The following is an 18,324-nucleotide window of genomic DNA, read 5'->3' as shown; positions in this document are numbered from 1 at the left end:
TAATTTTATGGTCTTTGGGGTTTAACAATGTTGAGAATAAATCTGTGATCACAATTTAGACTGAGAATGTTGTCTCTGTTGTTTTCACTGGACACTTATATAATTTCCGCATCTTTTTACTTTCTTAATGCTATTAACCAAGCAAGGTATGATCTGTATATTAGGGATGGAATGTTCTTAATACATCTTTAGAGTTGTACCAACTCTAATAACCTGAAATTTTTGCAAATATAAATTTTGCATCTAGATAAGTGCTTTTTAAAATGATAGCAGTCGTCTTGTGTTAGGCTTGATTGCAACCTGTTTTCTAAATTAAAAAATGTAAATGTGGCATTGACAAAGGTTAAAAAGATTTAAAGGGGGTTCTGTCAGCAGTGTATGCACACACCAAGCTAAATCCTATGTATCTAATCAGTGTCCTCTGGACTGTGTGCCTTGCTCCATTGTTTACTTTCAAATCCATAATAATTTTGTATCCTTTCACTGGGCAAAGATTCATTTTAAAATCTAATGAATTTAAAAATATGCTTTTCACTTGTCCATTTGATACCGAGCCTTCAATTTGACTTTCATTGTTTGTTTCCCTCCTTGTCTCGTCAATCCTTTTCTTTCTTTCTGTCCTTTTACTTTATTACATTTTTTATTGAGGACTGAGATGAACTGGTTGCTGCATCATGGGCCCATTACACTTCCTAACAATTCCATTTGCACCTTATTGTTTGTCTTATTGCTGGAAAATTCAGGTGATTCATCATGCCTGAAGAAGCACCTGATCCCAATTCCCTTGATATCACGATCACTATGTGACAGGAATACAGTTAGTGGTGGCTTTCAGACTCAAAGAGGCCAAGGTGATAACTCTTCTGGGACCTTTAGCCTCTCAAGTATTGATGAGTTCCATTTTTTTAAGCTCTGTTTTCTTGCTCCCTTTCAACAGCCCCCTGAGTGTGGAAAAGGGCTTGGAGTTAATAAAGGAAGTGGCAGATCTCCTGAAGCTGCAGATGAGTGTCTTCGATGATGTCAAGTATGTACATGGGATTTTCCCCTTTTTTTATTTTATTGGATGTCTCATTATTTTTGAATAGTTTGTCTTACAAGGAAATATCTGCTCTTTAATGTCAAAATTAAAAAAGAGAGTCGGCAAGAGGGAAAAAGGAATATTGTGATGATCTTTGTAACATTACCTACACATAAGAGCAAATTATTTCGAAAAAATTGTAAAGAATAAAATTGTTTTCTGCTTCCATAGGGAACAAATAAATCTGTTCACAAGTGCTATACCAAATATTACCAATCTTATTTAACAGTTTATAGGTAAGGAAAGTCTTCTGAAGGTCATTGTACCCAGCATTGACAGGGGGAAAATGACATCAGTGGATAAGAATTTGGTGCCTGGCTTTGGGTCTGGCACCATGGCACACTAGGTCATGCTTCTTGGTCAGTTACTTATTTAACAAATCACAGGGAGTTCAGCTATGCTGAGGACTGGTGCTCCTCCTATGATTCATACTGATGAATGCTCTGCATGTAATCTCATGAACTAGGAGGTTATGAGCTACCTTGTCCAGTAAAGATTAAGGATTTTCCGAAGGTATTTTAGAAGAAACATTTACTTCACAAAACTTCATACTCTCTTTATGAAACAGAAGTATTTTGATATGAAAGTAATTGAAAAGAAGGGTTAGATGTGGGAGGGTTTTTGAGGAAAGAAAGTCACATCTTGGGCACACAGAAAGAAACTGATATCTGGGTAGCATCCAGCTGCTGTGTTTTGGAAGGTTATGGGCCACTTGCCTTGGCCCATGAGTTGGGTTGCTGAAATGCACCATCTTTCTCAGCTTCACCTGTGCTTCCATCAGCTACTGTTTAATCTTCATTTACAGAATGTAATTCGTTGTTTAATACTATGTTTTAAGTCATAGTCTGATGATGTTTCATCTTTAGTGGAAGTGTTTATTCTTGATTGTAAAACAAAAATTCTACCCCTTATGTTACTGTGTATGTATGGAGAAATGGAATTCTGGTGAGAAAATCCTTTCAGAAACCTGGAAAGTACCAGGCATATTGGCTTTAGTTATTGAGAAGAAAAATATTCCAATATTTTGTTTGTTTTGATCAATGTCTTTTGGTTGTATTTAATGAAATACATTTTTTATTAATACCAAGTTTTAAATGGAAAAAAAATATATGATACTCTATTACCTTTCTTGTAAAGAGAATTTGCTTCCTTGACTTTGAACACTAGCAGATAAAGTCTACTGCACATTTAAAGAACAAATCCCATGGAACAATTTCTCTGCTGGAATCAGTGGGTTTGGCTTCATTAACTTCATTCATTTACAGTACAAGAGCACTTTCACCTACCTTTCTAATTGTTAGTATAAAGCCTTTTGGTTATTTTTTATCATTTGATAAATCACAACACATTGCAGTTGATAAGCTGTAGATTCATTCTCTATTGAAAAATATCCCTCCAGCGGTGTAGCCAGATATGATGGACCTTTCTTTTAATGTGCAGAATTAGCTGGTTATTTTGCATCTATTATATGCATTCACATGACTGTAATGAAAATACTTGAATGGTCAGTACCTTAAAAGTGTGTTATGAATTACAGGAACTCCAAACAGGACTGAGCATTATTTCTATCCATACAATGTTTTTATCAGTCTTTGCCTATAGATCTATAAATCTGTGAAGGGTTATCCTAAATTGCAAATTAGTGAAGAATTCATCCGTAATAAATTTTCTTTGTTCAAGAGAATGAGATGCTTTGACTCAGGTTAAACCCATAAAGTACTAAAGGAAGGTGGAGCTGAGCAGTAGATAAAGCAGTAGTGGAGGCTTTAGACAATGGCCTTGCCAAGAAAAGAGGTAACACTTTTTGGATTTGTTATTTTCTTGCCACTGTTCCACTATCAGTGGAAAACAGTATGAATTTGGGTACTCTGGCTAGCTTCTCAGTGGCTTCATGGAGAGGGGTTTCAGGAAAAACCTGATGTCATGTCATAGCCACCACTGACATATCAAAGTGTGAGAATATTTCTCAGGAAATATGCTTTTTACTTGAGCTAAGGCATCATGAGTGATTTATATTACTTTATTTCACTGGCAACTAAAACTGTTCTTTTTCTTAAAGGTTCATTTTTTTGTAAAAACAGGGAAGTTATGTAGAAAAAAACTATCAGTCAGCCTGGAGTAAGAGATTTATAAAAGGTGTGGGAATTTCTCATACTAACCTGCTTTAACTCTGATCTGAGTATTTTCTTGGTCTAAAATTCTCAGTTCTCCCTTTCCCCTCACAAGAATTCCAAATGGTTAGAAAGTAACAGTGTAGACTTGGATTTTTTAGATCATTGCAAAGATTTCGGAGTAATAACATGTTAATGAGAATCACGGGGTTAATTTGAGTATAGACAAAGTCATCACATCAAATAGGAATAGTGTAAGAACTGAGGAGAATAGTGTAAGAACTGAGGAGAGAGGACAAGTGGTGAGTTCTTTTAAGAAAAGTTCTTTAAATTCTCAGTTATGAGTTTATTGTCCTTTTCTCTGAAAAAAACAAAGGAATATTTAAAGGGACTGCTTCACTAATAAATTATTGCCTCTAGTTAGTTTTGTCTACAAATATCTTTCACTCTTCCCTATATTTTAATTTTTTCCCTGTGCTTTGGAGTTAGGTAAGTGAAGAATTGCTTTGCCATGGATTCCTACTGACACCCTGTGTCTTGATTAGCTGGGATATGGTAGTAATCAGCTTATCTTTTGTTGTTCACAATCCTGCCAACTTTAACCGATAGGCTTCAGTTCACACAGGATATCCCCAGGCTTGGCTTCCAGGAGCGTTCAGTCCATTTCTACAGCTGATTTGTTGTCGAGTTTGCATTGACATAAACTCTTGCTCGCCCTGTGAAGCAGATGAGTGGGAATAGATTTAGGGAATTCATAATTAGAAATATTTCAGCGTTGAAAAAAAGATCCAACATGTTAGTTGTCACTTTTGGATATAGCCCTGAATCTTTATGGAAGTAATAGATTATGCTTAATATGTTTTGTTAATGGTTATGTAGCTGTCAAATAAATTCCATTATTTCTTGTTACATCATTAGAGACCATTAAAAGGATATTAGCATGCTGATGTAATTATGCAAGCAGACGTAAAATGACTATAGTTATGATTTTATAATCTAATTATGGGTGTCCAATGCTCCTGGTGATTGATTGTTGGACTGGTATCAGGGACTGAAGTCAGATGGGTAGTAATGTTTAGGAGGGTTTGTATCAATTTTTTTAAAAAAATACAACTTTTCAATCTGCAGTATCGGCCTTCTTCATATAATTGAGTTATTCACAATATGACACACTATCAAGAAACATCCCAAATATAACAAAAATACCAAAATCTCTAAGCCTCAACTTTGAAGATAGTGGAAAGGACTCAAAATTAATAGTCAGGTCATTGATTAGAGCATAGATGACTTACCTGGTTTCTGATGAGAATACAAATAATTTTTGAATTTTTATTTAATGTTCTCATATTTGGGGGTATTTACTGACAACATTGTAAGGGGGAAGTTTCAGCTTTGACCCCAAGTGAATACCTTTGTATGGAAAGAAAACAGATTATTCTGATTTCATAGTATTTCCAGGCCTTATATCCTACCATTCTCAGCCTCCAGTTAAGAGTGAGATTTTCAGCTGAATATTACATTCTCTCTAGACTGATATGATTTTCCCAATTGCCTATTGAAGATCTTTCGCTCTAGGTGTCTCTTTTCCCCCCCATTTTGTTCTGCTTTAGCTTCTCCCCACCCATTATCTTAATGGCATTTTTTCTCATTTTTGCCTTCTAATATACCTAAACTCAGTACTCAAAGAACTGAACTTTCAGGAGATGTGCTAACTTGACCAGCATTTCCATTTTTCATATACAACTTTTCAGTGGAAGGACCTGTAGCAGAGCAGGTCTATTTTCATTCCCCCTAAAATCACATTTAATCTCAATCTGCTGCTGTTTGTTTTGAAGGTGCAACAATTCACTATATAACTGTATAATCTATATATATTAATGTGAGAGTGAAACAGGATGCTTAGGCTAAATTTCAAATGCTAATATAAATAGATTTTTTTAAGTTGAAAAGGCTGTATTCTGGTTATCTAATATAACATCTGGATTACAAAGCCATGACATTTAACCAGTATTCCCCTCCCCATCTGAATTGTTGATTTGCATCTATATTGTGAATCCCAAAGCTAAGGTTAAAAGACCCATAATCACTCTATCTTTCAGAGTCCTAAAGACTAACTCAACACCCCAGGATTCAGGTTGGTTGTTCAGCTGTCACCCTCTACAGTGCTCCCTGCCCAGACTACAGGGTGAATTCAGTGCTTTACTTGAATAGTTTATTATATGAAATAAATGAAAAATTCAGGTTTAACCAAAGGTATACAAGGGAAACCGTCTATGATGGCTTCAGCTGAAAATACCTTTCAAATTTTTTAGCAAACACAGCAATGTGATTTGACATTTTGAAAAAAAAAGTACTATAAATTCAAAGTAATGACTAGTTTCAGAATTTAACTAAGCTTGGCTTATAAGGAAAATGCTTTTATTTTGGTGATAAGAATAAACAAAAAATTGACTTTGGACTGAAACTCAAGCCACTTTTTTGTTTTGTTCTGTTCAGGTGACCAATCTTTTGAATAACACTAATTATGATAGACTTCTGAAATATTGAATCATATATATAGTTTTTTTCTACAGCCATCTGTTTTATTTCTTAAAGAGAAAAGAAATCCTCAGTTAATGAGTAGCTCTTCAATGTTTCATTTTTTTTTCATTGTTCAGTGTGTGACTTGAGGTTTTATTTATTGCACTTTATTCAAATTCTGCATTGAGGTCGAAACCCCATTTCCTTCTGTTTTGGTTTGGATTTTTTCTTCTGATGGTGCTCTTCACTACACTATGAAAATGCTTGACAAACAGGAGTTGATATATTTAACTCATATGAGGTATGGGGTTTTATTAGGACTATCCAGATCCAAAGTTATGCATGAAAAGATTAGTGTCAAAGCATTTATCACTACAAGGTGTCCAGTGTGATGTCTCACTGCATAGCTTACTCAGCCTTTTCTGAAAAGAACTTCACTGACTGAGGCAGAGATCCCATTGGCTTCAATCTGCTGAGCATTCAATTACCTGAGCATTCAGCAGTCCCCGAAGTCAGCTCCATTTAGACAATGCTATTTGGCCTATAAAATAAATAAATAAATTTCTGAAATTATTTTTCCTCAAATGAACTGAGTCTGAAGTAGATGATTCCAGCAGAGTTTAAAGTAACAGTAGGACCTTTAAATCTTTGTTATTCCATTTCTCATTTGCAACATACTTCCTGAAGTCTGATAAAATTGAAATTAAGGCCCCAGAAAATATTGGCCTTCTCTACTACTTGACCACCATTCATCTTTGGATTTCAAGGATCCTACTGAAAAAACGCTTCTAAAAAGAAGTCTGCATGTCTGTATTTGAACTAATTTAATATTGATTTTTCCTAGTATACTGTAGTATGTCCCTATACTTAGTATATCCTTTTTAATAGTTTTGTGTAAACAGTGATTCTAACAAAAGCTTGAATTTTGAAGGCTTGTCATGAGGACAGTTACAAGCACATTCTTTTCATACTTCGAATCGCTTGTTTCCAAGTAGTGGGGTTAGAGACATTTTGCACCTCCTTTTCAAAGAACAAGCCTTATACGACCAAACATTAGCTATCATTATCCCTGCTCTCAGGAAGAGCTGGAATAGTTGGGCTGGAATAAATACAATTTGAAAAGCCAGCCAACCATCCCAGTGAAAAGAATTTGAACTGAGGAAGATACCTGAAAATCGAGCCAAGTAGTGAAAGTTTGGAGAAGCTTAAAACACGTTCAAATTGGAAGTGTTGGGCAGGCAGACTGGTGAGTGGAGCTCCCAGCCTCACCTATTATAAATATGTGCATTGGCTGTAGTGCCCTAATAATTCACTATAGGTTTTGTTCATTGTTTGTCATGTTATTTTTATAACACCTGAAAAATTCAATCAACCAGTTAATCATATTCAGTCATCCAGAGCCTAAACACTGGAACAATACTTGGTATTTTCACGCCACCATGCTGATGGGTTATGACATGTGGTGTATGTATGCTCTAAATGTGAGCAACTCAGGGAAATATTGAGAGGCAGGATAATGTGAGGGGGGATTATTTAACCACTGAGCAGTGGTGGGACAGGTAGCACAGGGTCTTGTTAGGTTTGTATTTGAAAAGTTCCCTCCATTGTGCAGAGTCTCCATGATTCCACTCTCCTTGATTTGGTGTGATTAATCTTTTCTTGTGTTGTATGTTGAACATCTGTGGATTAATATTCTTGCAGAGTTTTTTTTGCAGATTGGCAGATTCTGGATTCTGTTGTCTGTGTCATTTAGATTTACTGAGAGGAATGTTCTATAGCTCATCCTGCTCTCCTTAAGATGCTGTAATATAAACTAGAAATAGATAAAATTTTTATTTCCATTCCATTTATTGTCCAGAAATTAAGCAAGATTTGTATTTCAATTTGAACTGTACCATGCTTAGTCTCAATAGAAAGATACACCTTTTGAGAAAGTTGAGCAGTGTTTGTCATCTGCTCTCTGATTTTAAATAGCAAACAAATAACCATGGTTACTTGACATAATCTTGTTTAAAATGTTATAAAAGCATAACTCAGAAATAATGGAACCTTTTTATTCAAACTTGACTTCTCCCACAGGTTTAATGAGTCTGAGAAACAAATTATCTGAAAAATGTATTGCTATAACTCATTGCATGCAGGCATTTATAAGAAATTACATTGTGTTTTCTGGTACATATTGTCTTATTTGACAACTAATTTATAATATAAAGATACATCACTTTTTAAAGGAATGATGATAAGGAAAAAAATAAGGTGAAAATTTAAACTATGCATTTCCTTACTTAAAAATGAGTGATTTCACAACCTTAGCATTACAGTAGTCTTGTGGCTTTTTCCCCTGAGGTACAATACATTTTGTGTTTCTTTCTTAAATGAATGTGCATATAACCAAGATAATTTTGCCTTCTCCACTGTAACTTTCCAGCTAGAAAAATATAAAAATTGTTAAAGTAACAGGAAGGATTTTGGCCTGAAGCATTTTATGAATTCTAGGTGACAAAAGAGAAAGACCATAAAAATCTAAGGAGAGTCTTACAAATAATATGTATCGTGCTTGGCTTTCCATAACAACATTTCATCTCATTAAAACAGAGGATTTGCACCTTTGTAATCAAAAGCAGAATGAATCCACTAATATTGATACGTTTCCATGAACTCATAGGTCCCTGCTCAAGAGAAAGTTTTTACAGATAAGTGAACTTCTGAAGTTTATCTATGTTTTTTTAACTTCATGTTTCTCTCCTACTCATCTCTCTGTGTGACTGAGAATGCCATCATATTCCTTTTTTAAAAAAATCAAGTTCATAACATTGTAGGGTAGTCAGGATATACTCCTTTCTTTTAAGTAAGTCATTGAGTGTATGCCATTGCACTTAATTTATATAACATTTCACATCTTATTAACAGGTAATAATTTCCATTCTATAGATGGGTAAATTGAAACCCAAGGCAGTTGGCTTTAATTTCCCTAAAATGGTACAGAACTTGGTGACAGATATGAGAATAGAAACAGAGAACTGTGATTCTCACTCTTGAGCTAAAGCTTCATCCACAAATAGAATTACTAATATTAGAAATGAAAAAAGGTTTTTTATGTAGGGATTTCTTTAAAAGAATAACCCCTTATAAGAAATATTAAAATTATTTTATGTCTAAGTCTGTCTTGATCCTCCTGCCCTTGGCTACCTGAGTCACCTAGAAGTACAAACAAACATTTTTTCTCTCCTTTTGTAACCTGGATGGTTGGATTTCATGAGCATTACAGACCTGCTGACCCAGCTGAAAAAGATAAAGGATTATTTTGCATTTTTTTTACAGCCTAGCCAGTAAATATTACATAAACAGGTCAATAGGTTGCATCACAACCTGCCTGTGGAAGGCTTTGAATTCCTTATGAGCCATGAAGACAGTCAGAGCAAATACACATCTGTAGGTGCAACTGAAAAAGCACAGTAAGTTCCACTTGCGGTGCCTCCTTTGCCAAGGAAATATCTCTGCCTCACAGGTGGCAGGGGAGCCTCAAGAACAAATCTTCTTGTTGGTGTTCTCAGAGCTAAAGGAGAAGCCAACAGGTCCTTAAGAGGACAAGCCAGAGAGCTCTGGCTGTAGCACTCAGAATTTGGTAAATTGAACTAAGACTTAAAAACTTTAAAAATAAAGTTTGGGGTTTTTTGTCTTTGGTTGTGCTGCCTAATACTGATGCAAGAAATTTGTGTCCTACATGGATCCTATCAAAGCTCTGAGCATTCTGAACCTGGACCTCTGTAACAGTCCTAACATGTGAGTCATGCTCCTCGTTAAGGATTAAAAGTCACTTGTGCAAGCGGAGCAAAAGGTGACTGTCATCCCAGCAGACAAATTTTACACGTGCTTTCGAGCAGCTCCATTAACAGCTCAGGTGTGCAGAGGGTGAGTAGGGCTGAAGCTGGTAAAATGCATTGAAGGCTTACTAGGTGAAAATTAGAAATGTCTGCTGTTTGTAGATATAAAGGTATAAAGAAGAAGAATGGAAACATAAATAGAATACTTTTTTTTTTTCTGTTTTTATGACATAAATTTTATCCTTTAGCTTAATCCTTGGGGAGTGAAAGAAAAATCATTGTACATTTAAGAAGCTTTTTGAGACCATTTTCCCACCCTCGCAGAGTCCAAACACTTACTTTTCGCCATAAGAAATTACAGCACTTGTATGGTTTGTCCTTTTAAATACTGTAATTAAGAACCTTATTTGCATGGCAGGCAAAGCTGGCAACTTTCATGTACTCAGTGTGGTGAAAATGTCAAGTTTCATGGCTTGTGACAGATTAATAGAAAAATTATTTTAAAACTCTGCAAATTATTCATAGATATTGAGTAATCATCAAAAGTTGCATTTCGTGAAGAATAAAAATAGGACAAACTGAGTGTAGCATCAATCTCTAAATTAAGCGTTGTCTCTTTTTTAAATCATTTAAATTGTAGGCTTAGCAAAATAATCTTCACCTCAGATGAAGCAAGTTGTAAAATCTTTAAAATACTCTTTCATCATCTTTTGCAATGTAAATTAGGATCAGTGTACTTAGCACAATTTTGATGCATATAGATTAAATGATTAATACAAAATTAATGATTAATGTAAAATAATTAGAACTCCATCTTTTAGTATGGGTATCAGAGACCCACCAGACATGGGCCGCTGTTATTGGAAAGCATCCCTTTCTGGAGCAGTCATCCCTTTTCTGTGACTTCACTCTGGAAATTATTCTAATGGCAGAAGTGTGTCAGGCAGAATGCATTTCCTTATTTGAACACCTTGTCATGGCCTCTTCTCTGCCCCTGGAATGATGCTCCATGCAGTCACTGCTCAGCGCTTGTCATGTCAGGGGGAGAGAAGAGGGCACGACAAGGTGTCCAAGGCCTTACCTGATTTATGAAGAATGTAACTTGCAGAAGTAAGTCTGGGCTGCAACCATCAAATCCAGACCAAGGTTCCGTTTCCATGTAGTCACATTTGCAAGATGTGATTGCTCTGAAACTGTCAATCTTTCTAATCTTTGTGGTCTACCTGCTATATCTCCCAGCTGGTGAAAACCCCTCTAATGAAATTCAAGTGGTGATAGGAAATCAACCACTACCTGGTGAGAACTGCAATAAGTGTCTTTCCCTTAGCAGGGATTTTCCTTTTCCATCTTTGCCTGGTCATTGCCAGACACCAGGTGTAATGGCAGTACAGCAAGTCTTTAACTTTCTGTCTCCGTGCTGTGTTTAGTGCAGGAACACTTCTTTAGAGAATGCTGCAAACTGTTCATGCTTAGCATATATGAAGGATATAAATATAAATAGATAATATATTATTTGCTGTATTGCAGGGTATTCTGGAACATTGTGCATCATTCTGCACTTTAAGGAGCATGTTAAGAGTTTCCTGAGAAGGGCTCAAAAAGCTCATTTTGCTAAAACAGAAAAAGATTTTTTTAATTGATCACTGGCTGTGCGTACATACCTGTCAATAGGAATGTGAGAATTCATACAGCTCCACATTGATATTTCTGCACTCCAGGTGCAAAGTGAAGCAAATCCTTGAACAGTAAAGATATTAAAGAGTGAGAGATGTGTGCCTGTTTAGTATTAAGTCTGAGTGATGATCAATAATTCTCTACTCAACAGTTCTGGGATGTTATTTTGTAGCAGGTCAGCACAACACATCCTTTGCAAGCTCTCCTGAATCTTTGAAGCACAGTCAGGTACCTGCTTGTGTAATGTAAATACAGCATGATGCAATGCTTCACAAAATAAATTCTGGTCAACAGTTCTGGTCAAAAATGTTGGTCAAACTTGAATCAAGTGGTCAACTTATTTACAGCTACTCTGAGTATTGCAAGGAGAACAGGGTATACTTCTTAATCCATTCATGTATTATGTGTCAGTGTCCAGCTGCAATTTTCTGCCTTTGCTTTTCTCTGTAAATGATGTTGTAGAAACATACCATAGTACAAATATGCCTCTGCTAAGTATGTGCTTTTCCCCATTAATGAGATTTGACATAAGTCTGTTTATATACCTCTAAATATAATATATAAAACATTTACAGCAGCATGAGCATCTCAATTTTGGAAAAATTGAGAAGGTGAAAAGGAGGCTTCAGTGCAATACAAACAATGGACATAAGCTTCAAATTCCTAAACATAGAAAGCACAGAAATGTGTACACATTGCAAGTCATTAGTTCAAGCTCACCAAACGTTTCCTGAGACAATTACCTTCACTGCTATAAAATTTGCTTTGCACAGTCCTCTGGAGCGTTACTAATTGCTTTTCTTAACCTCCAGAGATTAAAGGATTTTGAAATGAACATATAGACAAGTAGTGACTTTAATTTCAAATCTAAGCGTTATTAAGGCAAGCTCTGTTTTATAAAATAGTGTCATTAAGAGAATGTTTCATGTTGGAAATAGCCAATCCTAATCTCTTCATTTTCCTCCACTCTTGAGAAATTGCACTCTGCCTGTATCTTAAAAATGAGATGCCACCTCAAATCATTCCCATCTGGCATCAGCTCTATGTCTCATCTTCAAGAGTACACAGACCCATGTTGGCACTTGTTTCTCAAATCCTTTTCCACTAGGGGGTATGATAGACTGTGACTGCATCTCACAGTGAACATGTGGTGTGATACTGTAATGCTGAAGTACATGCACACGAGGGAGAGGAACAGGCATGCAAAACTTGGTACATAATTTATGGAGATTTAAATCCTGTCATTCATAAATATAATTATAACCTACGGCATGAAAGTGATATGGACCTTGCCATATTGATCATGCTCCAGCTCTGTTTATTCAGATGATTCATTTGTTGACAGGGAAAATGTAAGAAGAATGCTGTTAGTCGTAAAACAATTAAGGAAAGAAAATACTTCTATTTTACACAAAGAATATTCTTTGATTCTGTGTGTGTTGTGCACCCTCGCACCTTCAGATGGGAAATACAAACCCAAGAGGAGGGGATATTATTAAATCAGCAATCAACCTTCAAGTCATTTTGGTATAAACACTGTAATTATTTCATCTCTAGTAAACAGAATAAAAGACAACAGCACATAAGGGTGACAATTTGCAATATGCTTTGAATGTCTTTGTTAAAAAACACCCCTTACTATGACTGAAGGCAGTATTACTGAAAGTTAAGAAAAAAAAAAAAAAAAGGCAAAAGTTGTGACAGCCAACAGGGGGGGTAATTAGTTGGTAAAGTTCGAGTAATAAATTTAGCAGGTCATTGCAACAGACACTACCTTTTGTGTGGGGAGAAGTCACTATTTATTAGCCTTGAAGCCAGAACTGCTTACCTTTATTAAAAAAAAATTGTAGAAAAGTATAAGAAAAAAGTGATAAGTGCAATTACATTGTATAGTCCAGATGCTTTCTAAAATTCAAAATCTTCTCTTACTTGAGTATAAGTTCATTTGTGTCAGAAAAAACGACTAGAAATTACCTGAGGGTAATTGTAGTAGCATGCAGCTCAGGGGAGGGATAGACAAAAAATACTGTCTAACATTTTTAACCTCAGTCGCAGCAGATGTAGGTGAGGTTTCAGCCTGGACATTGTGGTTCCCATGTGTGAGTGTTTTCCCCTGCCCAGCTGGGTGAGTGCTGGCTGGGGTAAGGTGCCAGCCAGGAGTGATTCCTCTGCTTCCCCAGCACCTCCCTTGTCTGTAGGAATGGTTTGTTTGCAATTCATCAGCTTCTAAGCAAATGTGTGCACTTCAGAGAGCCCCTGTGTTTAGAGCAATATGAAGACAATTGCCATTAGTGTTAGCCAGGCTTCAGAGGGTCTGACAGCAGAAAGCAGTCTCATCTACTCGACTTAAAGTTCCTGGTTAGGAACTATCAGGGGTGCATTTTAGACATCTTGGAACCTTTTCTCAGGCTGGTTGACCTCTTGTTAAAAAGTCTTTAAAAAATATTTTGCAGTCAAATAATTACTGGTTTTGTTTAAATGTTCTCATCCAACACATAATGAACAGTGAGGAATTCCCTAAAGGGCATCTTTTGTTATTGAAATGTTTATTTATTGAGTGCTTTTGCCAGAAGCCCCCCATGAGAAAAATCTCATTTTATGAGCTCCTGAAGCAGTCAGTTCCCAAAACATCAAGCAGAAATGCAATTTTGACCAAGTAATCTCAAGGTCTTTTGTTTGCTTTTAAATAAACAGAATGCCAATGTGCAAAAAGTTGTGACAAAAGCTGCTTTATTTTCTGTATTTTGCAAATATTCCTAGTGAAACCATGCTGATGTGGTGCTCAGGTGATTTCTTACATACAAGAATTCAATTGCTACAGTAGAGGAAGACAATATCCCACAGAGCAACAAATGAGTGGGTGTTTTAAATGATTCTGAGATTTATTCCTTCCTGCAAAAGGATGGTGTTAACCCAGTATCATCCCACTTGCAAAAGGAATTTTTTTTCCTCACCCTGTTTTTTGTTCTTGTTTTCCCTGAGCAGTGAGGAGAAATGACAGTACTTGTGGCAACACTGGTGTGGGCATGACTCAGATCTTCCCGTGTTCTTGGATTATCCAGGTGGAGTCAGTAGAGAATAGTGGGATGGTTGCTGACAGGCTTCACTCCTTGGAAATCCCTGTCTCTCACTGCCTGGGCTGGGTCACCAAAATGATCCAGTTTTAATCTATATGATGCCAGGAAGTGCAGGGCTGCAGGGAGTGGGGCAGGGCAGGACAAGTGGGAGGAAGTGGGGAGTGGCTGAGAGATAAAAGTAAAACATTCGGGTAAGGGAAGGAGGGCAGGAAATTTTTTGTCTTTGCTGATGGAGCCAAAGCGTAGCTACATCGTGGTTGAAATTTGGTGTTGGTTCCAGATTCTCAGCTATAATGGACTATGCAGTGAAGATTTGGGGGATATCTGAAACTGATTTTTCTTTCTCCTCTATCTTGGTCGTGCAAGAGCTGCGTACTGGGGTGATGCCCACTTTTATTCAAAGCAGACTGCTAATGGAACTGTAAATATCTGAGCAGCCAGAGAAGAATCAGCCTTTCTCTTAGGCTGGCAACACAGAAAGAAGGACAATGCAAGATTAGGTAGAGTCAGTGTTTGGTATCCTGAAACAGGTGCATTTTATGGTTGGTTATCTCAGGGTTAGTGACAGAATTGGGGAATAGTCTGGGTTTTTGTAAAGCAGTTATCTCAAATAAAAAGTGTTTTGCAGTTGTTGAGTTTTTTAATCTTCAATATGAATACAGTGTTGACAAAAGTTTTACAATTGCCTGGCATTATTAAAAGTTTTTCTTGACCACTAGTGACCAGACTTTTAGAGTGTCCTTTAACAATAAAATCTGTTTTCTTTTTCTCCCCTTCCCCTAAGAGTACCTAGAGAAAAATGATTGATTAATGGCAGTTGCTGTTAACTCCAGAATAAAATGTGTGCAGTGCCTGCTTTGCTAGTAAAAGATGAAAGGATATTTCTTATTCTTATTCTTACTTTGATTCCCTTTGTAACCTCAAAGCAAAGTCTAACTGTTAATAATAGGTTTTTTCTGCCTGAAATGGAAAAAATTTAAAGGTCTTTTTGTCTAGGATATATGTGATGCAATTAAGCACACTTCATTAAGTGCTCTCCATTCTATGATTGTAAGAGATGAACATGTTACTGAAAGAATAACTTAATACTTAATTTCAAATCCTGCAACAAAATATTTTTAAATTTATTTCTTTTATGCGGCAATTTTTAGATTTGATTCTCTCCTAAGCCATGGCCATAGGAAGTCAAAAGCTGTTCCATGTACAGTTCCAGACTGTGCACTTCACCTTTTAAGCAGGGTTGTTCTTCATAGTATAAATGCTATGTATAAATAGCATATGTATAAATATGCAGAGTATAAATTCTTTTCTCTGATAATATGAATTAAAATAACCTTAGGAAGTTGCATAATACATAATATGTAGGTAAACTTTTATAAAATAGTGCCAATTTTTGTTCTTCTTGAGACCCTATGCTCTTCTCCTCTGTAAATTCTTGCATTATAATTTATATAGTCTCTTGTTTCCCAGAATTTATTTTTTTTTAAATACATTCACTATATGGTTATGTGTATTTTTCTTTTGTCTTTTGTAGATAAGTATTGACATATAGTTTTAAGGACATCACACCAGAAATTTCTTCTTTCCTTTCATCAGATGTGCATGTAGGATATTTATTGGGATGGATGGAGAATGAATGCAACATTACTTATACAGATTTATTTTTCTTTAAAATTGCACAATGATTTTTGTGAAACCCTGAGTACATCACCATTTTACATCTGGCTAATCAGTACCTTCCTCTGTAAATGTCTTACAGATTTTAGTGCCATAAAGGAACATCAGGCTACACCCAGAAAGGTCCCCACAGAGTCAAATAATTTCCCCTCAAAAATTGTTCCAGGCGGTGATTACTTCTGTTGTTAAGTGATAAATACATTGTGGTATGTTTCTGGTCAAAACCAGCTATTGGATCAGATATGTCCAGAATCTTTTCTCCATACATATTCTTCTAGAATACGATCAAGATAAATATTCTGAATTTCAATGTTGTCCCTCTGACTTGCAGTTGTGACAACAGGAACTAAAGTTCTGTTGATGTTAGGCATATAAAATGTGAAAATATATGCAATCTTCTTTGGATGCTGAATTCCAGTGATGATCTATGCTGTTCTTGAGTTAATAACAGTTTCAGTGCCTCCATTTTGCCAATTTCATAATAAGAATAGTATTTACAGGAGTGTTCTGAAGTTTAGTTAATGTCATTGAAATTCTTTCAGACGGGCAGAAAATACACACAGGAAACCACAAGAGGTATAAAAATGAATGCAAATGTAGCTAATGAAGCAAAAGGAAGAGGGCTAAATGGTGTCTTAATAGGTTCTCTTTAAAAACCTATTTTGATAAGGAATATTATGCCATGTCTCTTGATTATGAATCTTACATTTTTCTAATAATCTCTTTCAGTGTGCTGGGACCAGCTGTGACCTTCCGAGTGCACTCAAACCTCCAAAACATTTCAACTGCAGATGTTGCCAAAGAAGCAGGTAAGTCCTTGTCCTCCTTTCCTAAACTGTGCCCACCCACGTCTGTTTAGCAGTCAGTACCAATGCAGGCAGCACAGACACATCCTGTTCTCCCAGAAGACTGACATTTAAAGGGAGAGACAGTTGAGAGGTGAGTGGCGGATGAAAAATTGCAGTTTAACATCTTTGAGTCCATTAAAACTGTTTGAGACTTTCTTGTTTGTCAAGAAAATTAAATAGAGACTTGTAGTCAAGTTCCAGCATGGTGAAAAACTCTTCAGTGTTGTCAAAACCTCATAAAAACACATTAGTCATTTGTAAAAGAGAATGTAATACTTTCACTGTTCTGATACTTTTTTTCAGGGAACAAAAATGTTATTACATCTTAGCCTTAATTTCTGGAACAAAAAATGGTAGAAATATGCCTTTGTTGATGTACTGTTTAAACACCAACAATGACAAGTTAATAATCTTGGAAGTAAAGGTTGTATTTCTAGAATTAAGCTGCTTCTGAATAAGTACAACTGTTCTAAATACTTCTATTGGCTCCTTTTGAGCTTGGCTATTAATTGTATTACGGAGTTGTTGACGGCAAGAAATATTTCTGCAAGGTATCTGGATTGATAACTGATTTGCTTCCAAATTACTCAATTGATAGGCTTTAAGAATCAGAAGTAAACAATTGCAATACTGCTTGACAACAGAAACAAGAAAAGTTCATGTAAATAAACACTGGGAGCTCCAAACTGTCCATTAACTTCTCTTTTTGCTTTACCATGGATGAATTTAATTATAAAAAGAAATGGGGTAGTTCATATGCCAGAACTTTCCTTTGCAGGACCCTTTGCATTGGAGAAAGCTGTGGTTAACTGGTGGTTAAAGACTGGCAACGGTTTATCATGTCAAAAAGCCCTAGATGTGTACTATCAGAACTCAGAAATTACAGTAAATATTAAATTATGTGACTCATTAATTTTTCCTGGGAAAAATTAATATGGCTTTTTTATAACAGTGCCCTCTTCTGTCTTGTAAACTTGTTGAAGCTCTCTGAAAGGATCAACAAATGTGATGCTGTTGGTAGAGCCTGCCTGGATTGCCAGAGGCTTTTGACAAGGTCTTCCCAGAAGTTTCTAAGGAAACAAATGGTTTCTTAGAATGTGAAATATGGAACAGAAAAATGGTGAATCACTAATTGATTAGGAGGCAAGAAAGAGAGATTAGGAATAAAGTATTAGTTTTCTACAAGGGTAAGATAGCAAAAAAGGTGGAAGGATCTCTGCTGGGACTGTAACATTCAACATAGTTATAAGTGGATTAGAAAAGAGAGTGAGCAGGATGGTGAGAAATCCTGCTAATACTGAATTATTCACAGTATTAAAGGTGAAAGTTGATCTTAGCAATGTATAAAGCTGAGTGAATGAACTCAAAATGGCAGATGAATTTCATTGTAAATTACTGTAAAAAAATTTCATATGGAGAAAAAATAGCTTTGCATACAAAGTTGTGGGTCTAAGTAGTAATGTAGTTAGTGTAGTAATAGGTAATTTGATGAAAATGACAGTTCAGTCCCCATTA

At 36.0% G+C, this 18,324-nt stretch overlaps 1 protein-coding gene across 4 annotated transcripts in view; it reads left to right on the top strand.

Moving 5' to 3' along the window:
• The window catches only part of PTPRN2 (protein tyrosine phosphatase receptor type N2), a 659,325-nt gene that overhangs the window by 278,098 nt on the left and 362,903 nt on the right, over positions 1–18,324 (top strand). For 3 of the 4 annotated variants that reach the window (XM_032099287.1, XM_032099259.1, XM_032099276.1), the window contains exons 10-11: positions 938–1,024; positions 16,691–16,770. In XM_032099287.1, the coding sequence (XP_031955178.1) occupies positions 938–1,024; positions 16,691–16,770 (167 nt within the window). The remainder of the gene's footprint in view (positions 1–937; positions 1,025–16,690; positions 16,771–18,324) is intronic. The other variant, XM_032099269.1, reaches the window with a different exon arrangement.

Source organism: Corvus moneduloides, chromosome 1, assembly GCF_009650955.1.
Source record: "Corvus moneduloides isolate bCorMon1 chromosome 1, bCorMon1.pri, whole genome shotgun sequence".
Taxonomy (NCBI): Eukaryota; Metazoa; Chordata; class Aves; order Passeriformes; family Corvidae; genus Corvus; species Corvus moneduloides.
This window is presented reverse-complemented; position numbering and strand designations above follow the sequence as displayed.